Raw genomic sequence first — 12,844 nt, forward strand, 5'->3', positions numbered from 1 at the left:
GTTAAAATTTAAGAATACAGCTTCTTGATTTTTATCCAAAAATATTATATCCCAATACGATTACATTTAAACATCCCCAAATCTCAAGTTTCAACAATATGTTTGACAAATTGTGATGATACGAAGACAGTTCAGCAGAATTTCGCAGTATCTGGCATTAAAGTTCACGGTGACATTACCTCTTATTAAAATCGTTTCATGAAAAATGGCAGATTGACAACAGACAACCTACTTTTGATTTCAAAAACTTTTTTAAAAATACAATTTAATGTTTCGCCGATTTGTTTGTTTCTCGAAAATTAAAGAAATAAAATCATTTAATCAGTAGTAATTAAAACAAACCAGTAAGAGCTTATTCTTCTCCCTATAATTTATCAGCTAATTGATTGCAAACTGCAACCAATGTGTCAATGTTATTACACGCGATGTCTCACAGTTACATAAAACGCAGATTGCGTTATCAGTATTGATTTTTTGCGACCTGAATCCAAGGCAAATTATCTGAACCAATATAATTCTAGAAAGGTTACGATTTAGAACAAAGTAATATGTAGAAATTTCCGTTTTCGCCACTTTCAATTTTAAGGTATGACCATGTAATAGTGTACCTCCTTTTGAAGAGTATTCAATTCCTACAATAAATCTTTTTTTTATTTAAATTTTTCAGGGGGCATAGGTTCAAGCCCCACTGGGACCAAACTTTTTTTCCCCTTTATTTTCCTTTTTTTCTAGTAAGTTTTTTTTTTTTTCAAGACTTATTATTGATTTATTGTACAAAAGTGAAAACATTTCATTTGTTAAGTGATTTCTTGCTGTTCAAAGTGAATTTACCTATGAAACAGAAGCGGGCAGAGTTAAACATCTTTGAAAATACTGAGTTACATGTGGTAGAAGTTCTCTATTTTGCCTTTAATACCTTTAGATTACATATTGTGGAAGAAATGTAGGTAGGTTTTACTTAATTTTGCTCTAAGGTTATTTTTGAATGAAGTGAGCAAAATTTAAAACTGTCCCACAGGACTCAACCTTAATGTTTCAATGTTGGAGTTAGAATTCTGTCTGATTAAATCCTTTTATTTGAGGCACCCTAGAAAAAAATGATATTCACAGTTTATTTTGTGTTTTATAATTGTTTACCAGTAGTCTGATGTTTCTTTTAGGTCACACACCAGTAAATAGTTTTCCCTATTCTATATAAAGCTGACATTTTTTAAAGAGCTACCAAACATAGCTAGACCCATTTCAGAGAACAAATCCTTACCTTATTTTAAAGAGTTATGATAAAACTGCTATAAAATGAAGAGAAAAGTAGGGGTCATGTATCTTCTAAGAGAGATTTCTCTTGTCACATTTGCTTACTGTAAAATCACTTCAAAATCACACTGCTGTGACCTGGAAGTACTACTCATACTAAAATTGAGTTTCACTTCACCAAATACAACCTCCTCTTCCATTTTTCCTACCAAAATGTCAAAAATACATCCACAATGAAATTATTTAAACAGAAACTAGCTTTAATTTAGACCTCTGTTGTCATGCCAAGTGAAAAATTAGTGCTCAAAAACCTGTCCACCATTACGCGACTAGACCAGATGCATACATGTGATCTTCCGCGCGGGAGGGTCAAAATCCAGATTTTTTCACCTTGCCTCCCAGAAAAACCAACCCATTACTATTTTTAGAACAGGAGTGTTATTTCCCCTTATGGAGTTACGCCATTTTCTTCCAATGTTTACCAAATTAATTTGCTACTAAATCGGACATATTTCATTGAAAACTGGATGAAAACACACACTCATTTATTTGATAACATCAATCTACATTATTTTGGTAAGGGTAAATACATGTTGATGCATTTCTGTTGTCTATTTTTCATGTCAAAATCATCAGTATTTTTATATGAAAGTGGGTGGGGTAAGGAATTTACATAATTTATGAGTTGTGTTCAGACGAATTTAGAACTTCATTTTTTTTTAAGTCCTCTAGTAGAATAATGTTAATGCATGTTCACCTTCATTTCAGACCTAAATTTAGACTTTGTTTCTACAAATTTAATCTGTTAAGAAAGTTTAAAGTTAGAACTAGAGGGAGCTTCTGTAAGATAGCATGCTCGACTTTTCTCAGTGATTGACTCTGAATTAAAGCTTTGCCAGTAAAAGGGGCAATTAAAACTTTGCCAGTAAAAGGGGCATAATAGTAAATAGCTTTGAATGTAACAGAGATATTAGACATTATATAAAACTTTAACCAAAAAAAAAAATGAAGTTAAAAAGTGGCATAACTCTGTCAAAATTCAAATCATGAGTTATGAGGATTGTTTTTTTCTGGTGTAGACTTATATATGTTATTTTGTGGCCAAAAATGTTGGATTTTGTCTCTAAGTTATGTGTCCGCGCGCTTAATTTATGTCGATAAAAAACCTCCAGTTTTGAGACCCCAACTCCAGCTGAAAAATGGCAAACCTCCAGTTTTGGGATTCTGAACTTATCACATGTATGCCAGATGGCTCCCACACAGGTTCCTTTACTATAGTTAGGCCTTTACCAAAATTAATGGTAAAATGAATTCTCTGCAAAGGTTTTGGACAGTGGCCATCACTTTGAAATTTGTTTCTACTTGAGCTTGAGAAAATTTCATGAAAATTATACAAAATTTATTAAAAAAACGGCACGGTAAAAGTTGTTTAAATTTTGCATACAAGTATCTCAATGGATACAGGATATTGTTTGTTTGTTTGTTTTGGGTTTAACACAGTTTTTCAACAGTATTTCAGTCATTTACAAGTGGGCAGTTAATCTAACCAGTGTTCCTGGATTCTGTACCAGTACAAACCTGTTCTCCGCAAGTAACTGCCAACTTCCCCAAATGAATCAGAGATGGAGGACTAATCATTTCAGACACAATGTTGTTTATAAAATAGTCACGGAGAACATACGCCCCACCTGAGGATCGAACTCACGACCCTGCAATCCGTAGACCAACACTCTACCTGCTGAGCTAAGCGGGCGGGCCTTACAGTATATTGTAGAGATTTACCCTTAGCCCTCTTTACACAAGGGAAACAATCTGTTTATAGACTGAAATTGTTGAGTGAACACCATCTGACAATCATAATCTTATCCATGTTATATCAGTGCAATAGAAAAGTAAGCTATCTATGTTACTTGCTATACATGATAACACAGTCATGAATCTAACAGTCCTGAAATTGTTTTCTTTGATTTTCTCAAATTTTCCCCATACTTTGACGCATATATATGGGTAGCAGAGATCATTCTCTTTCCAGCAATAGCTTTCTCAACAAATTTTACCTTGTGGAATTCTGTGGGTTTTAATATTTTTAAAACAAGAGCTATCACTAATGGTGACAAATGACCCCGCAGCCCCTTGACCTTTGACCTTGACCTGGTGACCCCAAAGATTATAGGGGTTGTGTACTCAATAAGTACTATCAGCATGTGAAGTTTAAAGGTCCTGGGTGCAGTGGTTCGCAATTAAGTGCCTTCATGCAAAACATTAACATTGGCCCCTGTGACCTTGACCTTTGACCTGGTGACCCCAAAGTCAGTAGGGGTCGTGTATTCAATAAGTACTATCAGCATGTGAAGTTTGAAGGTCCTGGGTGCAGTGGTTCGCTAGCAAAGTGCCTTCATACAAAAAGTTAACATTGGCCCCTGTGACCTTGACCTTTGACCTGGTGACCCCAAAGTCAGTAGGGGTCGTGTACTCAATAAGTACTATCAGCATGTGAAGTTTGAAGGTCCTGGGTGCAGTGGTTCGCGAGTAAAGTGCCTTCATGCAAAACGTTAACATTGGCCCCTGTGACCTTGACCTTTGACCTGGTGACCCCAAAGTCAGTAGGGGTCGTGTACTCAATAAGTACTATCAGCATGTGAAGTTTGAAGGTCCTGGGTGCAGTGGTTCGCGAGTAAAGTGCCTTCATGCAAAACGTTAACATTGGCCCCTGTGACCTTACCTTTGACTGTGACCAAGTCAGTAGGTTGTACTCTAGTACTATAGCACTGAAGTTGAAGGTCCGTGCGTATCGCGATAGTGCCTCTGCAAGTACATTGGCCTGTGCTGACTTGACTGGTACCCAAAGTCAGTAGGCGTTACTCATATCTATCAGCACGTGAAGTTTGAAGGTCCTGGGTGCAGTGGTTCGCGAGTAAAGTGCCTTCATGCAAAACGTTAACATTGGCCCCTGTGACCTTGACCTTTGACCTGGTGACCCCAAAGTCAGTAGGGGTCGTGTACTCCATTAGTACTATCAGCACGTGAAGTTTGAAGGTCCTGGGTGCAGTGATTCGCGAGTAAAGTGCCTTCATGCAAAACGTTAACATTGGCCCCTGTGACCTTGACCTTTGACCTGGTGACCCCAAAGTCAGTAGGGGTCGTCTACTCAATAAGTTCTATCAGCACGTGAAGTTTGAAGGTCCTGGGTGCAGTGGCTAGCGAGTAAAATGCCTTCATGCAAAACGTTAACATTGGCCCCTGTGACCTTGACCTTTGACCTGGTGACCCCAAAGTCAGTAGGGTGTTACTCAATAAGTTTAGCAGTGAAGTTTGAAGGTCTGGGTGCAGTGGTTCGCGAGTAATGCCTTCATGCAAAACGTTAACATTGGCCCCTGTGACCTTGACCTTTAACCTGGTGACCCCAAAGTCAGTAGGGGTCATGTACTCAATAAATACTATCAGCACGTGAAGTTTGAAGGTCCTGGGTGCAGTGGTTCGCGAGTAAAGTGCCTTCATGCAAAACGTTAACATTGGCCCCTGTGACCTTGACCTTTGACCTGGTGACCCCAAAGTCGGTAGGGGTTGTGTACTCAATAAGTACTATCAGCATGTGAAGTTTGAAGGTTCTGGGTGCAGTGGTTCGCGAGTAAAGTGCCTTCATGCAAAAAGTTAACATTGGCCCCTGTGACCTTGACTTTTGACCTGGTGACCCTAAAGTCAGTAGGGGTTGTGTACTCAATAAGTACTATCAGCATGTGAAGTTTGAAAGTCCTGGGTGCAGTGGTTCGCGAGTAAAGTGCCTTCATGCAAAAAGTTAACATTGGCCCCTGTGACCTTGACCTTTGACCTGGTGACCCTAATGTCGGTAGGAGTCGTGTACTCAATAAGTACTAACAGCACGTGAAGTTTGAAGGTCCTAGTTGCAGTGGTTCATGAGAAAAGTGCCTTCATGCAAAAAGTTAACGTTGTGACGAACGAACGAACGAACTGACGAACAGTTGAAAACTAATATGCCTCCCTTTGGGGGCATAAAAATTGTCTGTTGACAAATTTCACCACAAAAATGTCACACTTTCCCCTAGGGTATTAAATGATTTGATCTTTACATATTTTTCTTTTCAACGTGCTGATCTTTACAGTAATTGCTACTAATTTTGCACGATTTTTTCGTGCCTAGAGATAACAAGAGGACCATGATGGTCCTGAATCGCTCACCTCTTCCCACATGACCCAGTTTTGAGTATGACGTCGTTTTTTCTATTATTTGACATAGTGACCTAGTTTTTGAGCTCATGTGACCCAGTTTTGAACTTGACCTAGATATTATCAAGATAAAAATTCTGACCAATTTTCATGAAGATCCATTGAAAAATATGGTCTTTAGATAGGTCACAAGGTTTTTCTATTATTTGACCTATTGACCTAGTTTTCAAAGGTACGTGACCCTGTTTTGAACTTTACCTAGATATCATCAAGGTGAACACTCTCACTACTTTTCATGAAGATCTCATGAAAAATATGGCCTCTAGAGAGGTCACAAGGTTTTTCTATTTTTATACCTACTGGCCTAGTTTTTGACCGCACATGACCTAGTTTCGAAACTGACCTAGATATCATCAAGGTGAACATTCAGATCAATTTTCATGAAGATCCATTGAAAAATATGGCCTCTAGAGAGGTCAAAAGATTTTAATAATTTTAGACCTACTGACCTAGTTTTTGACCGCAGTTGACCTAGTTTCAAACTTGACCTAGATATCATCAAGATGAACATTCAGGCCAACTTTCATACAGATCCCATGAAAAGTATGGCCTCTAGAGTGGTCACAAGGTTTTTTTATTATTTGACCTACTGACCTAGTTTTTTAAGGCACGTGACCCAGTTTCAAAACTGACCTAGATATCATCAAGGTGAACATTCTGACCAATTTTTATGGAGATCCATTCATAAGTATGGCCTCTAGAGAGGTCATAAGGTTTTTCTATTTTTAGACCTACAGACCTAGTTTTTGACCGCACATGACCCTGTTTCGAACTTGACCTAGATATCATCAAGATGAACATTCAGACCAATTTTCATACAGATCCCATGAAAAATTTGGCCTTTAGAGAGGTCACAAGGTTTTTCTATTACTTGACCTACTGACCTAGTTTTTGATGGCATGTGACCCACTTTCGAACTTGGCCTAGATATCACTAGATAACTTTCATACAGATCCCATGAAAAGTTTGGCCTCTAGAGTGGTCACAAGGTTTTTTATTATTTGACCTACTGACCTAGTTTTTTAAGGCACGTGACCCAGTTTCAAAACTGACCTAGATATCATCAAGGTGAACATTCTGACCAATTTTTATGGAGATCCATTCATAAGTATGGCCTCTAGAGAGGTCATAAGGTTTTTCTATTTTTAGACCTACTGACCTAGTTTTTGACCGCACATGACCCTGTTTCGAACTTGACCTAGATATCATCAAGATGAACATTCAGACCAATTTTCATACAGATCCCATGAAAAATATGGCCTTTAGAGAGGTCACAAGGTTTTTCTATTATTTGACCTACTGACCTAGTTTTTGATGGCATGTGACCCACTTTCGAACTTGACCTAGATATCATCAAGATGAACATTCAGACCAACTTTCATACAGATCCCATGAAAAATATGGCCTCTAGAGAGGTCACAAGGTTTTTCTATTATTTGACCTACTGACCTAGTTTTTGAGGGAACGTGACCCATTTTCGAACTTGACCTAGATATCATCAAGGTGAACATTCTCACTAATTTTCATGAAGATCTCATGAAATATATGGCCTCTAGAGAGGTCAAAAGGTTTTTCTATTTTTAGACCTACTGACCTAGTTTTTGACGGCATGTGACCCAGTTTCGAACTTGACCTAGATATCATCAAGATGAACATTCAGACCAATTTCATACAGATCCCATGAAAAATATGGCCTTTAGAGAGGTCACAAGGTTTTTCTATTATTTGACCTACTGACCTAGTTTTTGATGGCACGTTACCCAGTTTCGATCTTGATCTAGATATCAACAAGGTGAACGTTCTGACCAATTTTCATGAAGATCTTGTGAAATATATGGCCTCTAGAGAGGTCACAAGGTTTTTCTTTTTTTAGACCTACTGACCTAGTTTTTGACGGCACGTGACCCAGTTTCAAACTTGACCTAGATATCATCAAGGTGAACATTCTGACCAATTTTCATGAAGATCTTGTGAAATATATGGCCTCTAGAGCGGTCACAAGGTTTTTCTATTTTTAGACCTACTGACCTAGTTTTTGACGGCACGTGACCCAGTTTCGAACTTGACCTAGATATCAACATGATGAACTTTCATAAAGATCCCATGAAAAATGTGACCTCTAGAGTGGTCACAAGCAAAAGTTTATGGACGCACGGACGGACGACGGACACTGCGTGATCACAAAAGCTCACCTTGTCACTTTGTGACAGGTGAGCTAAAAAGTGCATGCTTTGCATGAGATACTATGTACACAGCCACCTAAGTCTACAATAAAGTTTAAGCAGAGTTGTCTCCATTTTCCCCCAGATATTTTACCTAGGAACATTTCTTTCAGCTCAAATAACTCTTTCAGAAAATAAAATCTAAAACATTTTTTCAGACTGCATACTTTGATGCAGTTAGCTATATATATATATATATATATATATCTTGCCTACTTCAATTGAAATATTGACCATTAGGTGGGTCGTATCCTCATGCACCACTTTGATCGCAAATTCGCCAATTGGCCTATCTCTGAGGCAATTTTCCGTGGTAATTTTTGGTAAAGCATAGTCCGTATTTTTACATGCAAATTCGTAGAAACTACAGACAATCCATAGATATAAAAAGGTCTGCCAAATCAATAATTATGGGTCATTTACCAGTCATAAGTGACCTCTGTATCAAATGTGATCTTAAACCAAAGCATTCTCTACCTATTTGGCAAAAAAAGTTCTACTTTTCTGTGTCAATATGATCTTGACCTTTGACCTACTGATCTCAAAATCAAAAAGGGTCATCTGCTGGTCATGATCAACCTCCCTATTATGTTTCATGATCCTAATCCCAAGCTTTCTCAAGTTATTGTCCTGAAACGCTTTAACTGTTCTGGGTCACTTTGACCATGACCTTTGTTCTCAAAATCAATAGCGTCATCTGCTGGTCATGATCAACCTCCCTATTAAGTCTGGTGATCCTAGGCCCAAGTGTTCTCAAGTTATAGTCTGGAAACAGTTTAACTGTTCGGGGTCACTGTGACCTTGACTTTTGACATGTTGACCTCAAAATCAATAGGGGTCATCTGCTGGTCATGACCAATATCCCTATCAACTTTCATGATCCTAGGCCCAAGCGTTCTTGAGTTATCATCCAGAAACCAATTGGTCTACATACCGTCTGACATCAGCAAATCTGCAAAACAATATACCCCTTCTTCTTCGAGGGGTGTGGGGGTGGGGTTGGGGTTCATAAAAATGGCATCGGTATTATTCTAAGACAGAAATTACTTTTTCATGTACACACACTGTTCTTTGTCATTATTTACACTCTTGTGAATAAATAGAAGTGATGGTAAAAGTTTTGAATAAATGTTGTGCCATATGTTTTTAGCATTGATTTGTTCTCAGTAATCAAGCAGCTCCCGACTGTAATCAATAACTATTTGTTCATTTCTATGTCTTATAAAATTCCCCATACTTTGTCAGAAGTGGTAATATTTTGATCCGAGTGTCCATTTTAAATGGCTATTACTAACACAAGTGTACTTACCAACATGTTTCATTACTTACAATGTACAAAGTTTGAGAATCCAGTCCCTGCTCACCCACAATTTGTCTAAGAAGACGTATAAAATCATTCATGTTGTCACATTTGATGACATTGTCTGTGTCTGTTATTGTCTCAGAGTTGCCACTGATTGTGTTCAAGATGTGCTCAAACAGGAAACGCTGGTTGTAGCATTCTACACAGTTCACCACAGCATGGGGTAGCTACATGTACAACAAAAATTTACACATACAAGGCAGAAACCTCTCAGAAATACCAAGAAAACAAGAGCTGTTTGTAACACACATTCATATGTCCTTCCATGATTACCTGTAGTAGGAATCTGGGGTTTAATGTTAACAATATAATTATCAGTTACCGAAACTGGCTTACCAGTTTCAGGTAAAAAGTCTCTGTGACCTTGACCTTAAACACACTAACTCCAAAACCAATATAGATCAGAGTGTTGTTCACAAAGTATGTAGACTAACACTGTAACTTGAAAACAAGCGGGCCATGATGTCCCTAGATCACTCATCTGGTGTCACAGCTCAAACATATCTATTTTTAGGTATGGTTTTAATTTAATTATTTTGGAAGAAGGTCACCAGAGGAAAGATTTTGTGAAATTACTCTGAAATCTAACAGTTTCAAACAGGATAACTTTAAAGTGTCTTCTATTCACTTATAAGCCCAGTAATTGGGACAACCATCCTTGGCAGAAGTTCACCAAGGGAACATTATAGAAATTATATAAAGACTTAACTTTCTTCTTAAATCCAACTGCAATTTTGAATGTTGGTAATGTAAAACTGTCAAGGCCTACAAAAAACTGTTTGATTCTGCTAACCTGACCGACCCTAATATTTTACCCAAACCCTAAAGTTTTTGATGCAAAAAATAAATAAACGAGAGGGCCCTGAAGGCCCTGTATCCCTCAACTGACCTAGTTCTTACCACTAGTGTCTAACTTGACCTAGATTTCATAGAGGCAAACAAATCAAACATTTTGTTTTATGTAATTCTGGTAGACCAACAACATCTTTTGAAGGTCAGGAAGAAAATATGGCCTGTTTAAGTGTTAACAATGTCTTTGTATGATTTGACTTAGCAACATAGACCTAGATAATCCAGTATCAAACTTGACCTAGATTTCATAGAGAAAAACCTCTGAAAAAGTTTAATGAAAATCAAGTAGAAAATGTGGCCTCTAGAATGTTAATAAGTTCTTTCCATGATTTGACCTAGTTGCCTAGTTTCTGACCTAAGGTAATCAAATTTTAAAACTGACAAATTTTATAGGGAAAGTTTCAAGAAGATCAAACAGAAAATGTGGCCTCTAGAGGAGTAACAATGTTTTCTATGATCTAAACCTGTGTCCTTTTTCTGACTCTGGTAACCAAGTTTTAAGGCTAACTTAGATTTCATAGAGACAAACATTATTTATTATTTGAAGGGGTGTTCACTGAAAATTTACAGACTGAATAGCGAACAGTGCAGACCATGATCAGCCTGCACGGATGTGCAGGCTGATCTTGGTCTGCACTGGTCACAAAGGCAGAATCACTTGCCGCCAGCAGGCTAAAGGTTAAAATGATGCTGCAGATCAAACTTTATGAAGATCCATTAAGCAGTTCATGAGAAGAAGTCTTTTAAAGGCATTTATATCTTCAGTTCTAGTGGCCCCTAAAAGGGACCAAGTGCCCCCAAGTTATGAACCAGACATGAAATTGCGAATGGACAAAAAAGCGCAATCCTTTAGTCCTTGAAACTGGTTTTCGACCAGTAGGGGACTAATAATCAAACGGCAATAACTGCATGTGTATTTTGAATTTTAACTGAAAAAATCATCCAAACTGTACAGGAAGACAATATGCGCACCTCCTCCAGGAACTGAAGCATCCTATGAAGTTCTGATGAATTCCTTTAGTGGTTGCTGAGGAATACTCCAGACAAGAAATCGTACTATAGTATACTATGTATACTAGTATACTATGTTGGATACTAAAAGGGCAATAACTGTAAGTGGAAAATCATCCGACTGGAACATAAAATTGATATCCACAATACTATCACTACTGCTGTTGACAGGGGGTATCAAAATAGCTCTGGCGGCTTTAATCATGGCAAACTACAAAGGAAAGGAGCATAATTCATTGAACATTCAGGCCAGATTTATGGTCATTGCGCATGTAACAAGGTTGCTTTTTTAATGTTGAAGTTAATCAAGTAAAAACAGAAATAAAGTGCAAGTGCATCAAACCTGTAACCTGGTTGAAGCTCTGGTCTGTGGTTGCCAACACAAGAGTAAGAAGGACAGCCCTCCATATTTTTGTATTATCAAGCTAAAAACTTGCCAGATTTTTACCTTTAATGTCCTCAAAAGTGTATTAACAACAAGTGTTTTCCCTGTTGATGTATGACCATATATGAACAAGGATGGCACTGTGTGCTGATGAGGCTGAAAACACAATGTAAAATGCTTGTCTCAGAACAATGTGGTATAAGAGACTATCACAAGTTTTCAAACTTTCTAGAGCTTTCTGTTCATTCAGTTGCTGTTTAACAATGATCAGCACCTACACAAAAGTCCATGCTATGTTGTATTAATAAGAAACTGCACAAAACTCCATGTTATGTTGTATAAGCATCTGTACAAAACTCCATGTTATGATGTATTAATAAGCATCTGTACAAAACAGTACAGTAGATGTAGAAGTTTGATATCTTATCATGATAGCTTTTACAGTGATGCTTATAAATGTGATCACAGTTCTTTTTTCAGTGTAATGAACTTATCATTCTCCATATTGCATTATGTAAGAGAAAAATATGACAAGAGCATGTCATAATACCTGGTAGACTTTTTTTCAAATTGAGACAAGCAGGCTTTCAAGCACTATCTGTAAAAAAATTAGGGCTATTTTTGCCAAAAATAAGGGCTAAATTAGCAGGCCCGGATCCAGAAATATTTGACTGGAGGGCACCAGTCTAGAACAAAGATGTCACTGCCGAGGCACATAGAGAGCGGGTAGGTATGGGGAGGGGGGACATACAGGTATGAAATGGTAGCTCTGGGTCATTTACAGGCTTTTAAGCACTATTTGTAACAAGAGGGCCAAGATGGCCCTAGATTGCTCACCTGTGTAACATGCCATAACAGTGTAAACATGTTTTATCTAGTGATTACATGGAAACAAATATTCTGACCAATTTTCAGTAAGATTGGACCAAAAAATGTGGCATCTTGAGTGTAAACAAGCATTTAATTTGATTTGATATAGTGACCTAGTTTTTTACCCCACATAACCCAGATACAAACTTGTCCAAGACTTCATAACATTCTGACCAAAATTTATGAAGATAGAATAAAAAATGTGTCCCCTAGGGTGTAAATAAGCTTATTCTTTGATCTGACCTGGTGACCTATTTTTTGACGACCCCACATGACTCGGGTAAAAATTCATATGATATTTCATGCAGACAAACATTCTGACCAAGTTTCAAGAAGATAGGGTCATAAATAGGGCCTCTAGGTTGTTTACAAGCTTTTCCTATTATTTGACCTGATGACCTAGTTTTTGACCCAACATGACCTAGTTTCGATCCAGGCCTAGAGATCATCAAGATAATCATTCCATGCAAGTTTGTATCAAATCAATGCATAAATGAAACCTCTATATGGCTGAAAAGGCCAAAACAGAAAATATTGCCCCTTTCAGGGGCAGTAACTCTTGAACCTATGATGGAATCTAGCCAGATTTCGGAAGGAACCCAGATCTTATTGTGACTTAAGTTGTGTGTAAGTGTGGTTAAA

The 12,844-nt window shown here is 37.7% G+C and overlaps 1 protein-coding gene across 3 annotated transcripts in view; it reads right to left on the reverse strand.

Annotated features, from left to right (window-relative positions):
- LOC123529321 (origin recognition complex subunit 5-like) overlaps positions 1-12,844 on the reverse strand; it is a 331,040-nt gene that overhangs the window by 178,480 nt on the left and 139,716 nt on the right. For all 3 annotated transcript variants that reach the window (XM_045309605.2, XM_045309606.2, XM_053521347.1), the window contains exons 3-4: positions 11,396-11,488; positions 9,051-9,251 (exon numbers count right to left, since the gene is read on the reverse strand). In XM_045309605.2, the coding sequence (XP_045165540.2) occupies positions 9,051-9,251; positions 11,396-11,488 (294 nt within the window). The remainder of the gene's footprint in view (positions 1-9,050; positions 9,252-11,395; positions 11,489-12,844) is intronic.

The sequence above is a fragment of the Mercenaria mercenaria genome, chromosome 13 (genome assembly GCF_021730395.1).
Source record: "Mercenaria mercenaria strain notata chromosome 13, MADL_Memer_1, whole genome shotgun sequence".
Taxonomy (NCBI): Eukaryota; Metazoa; Mollusca; class Bivalvia; order Venerida; family Veneridae; genus Mercenaria; species Mercenaria mercenaria.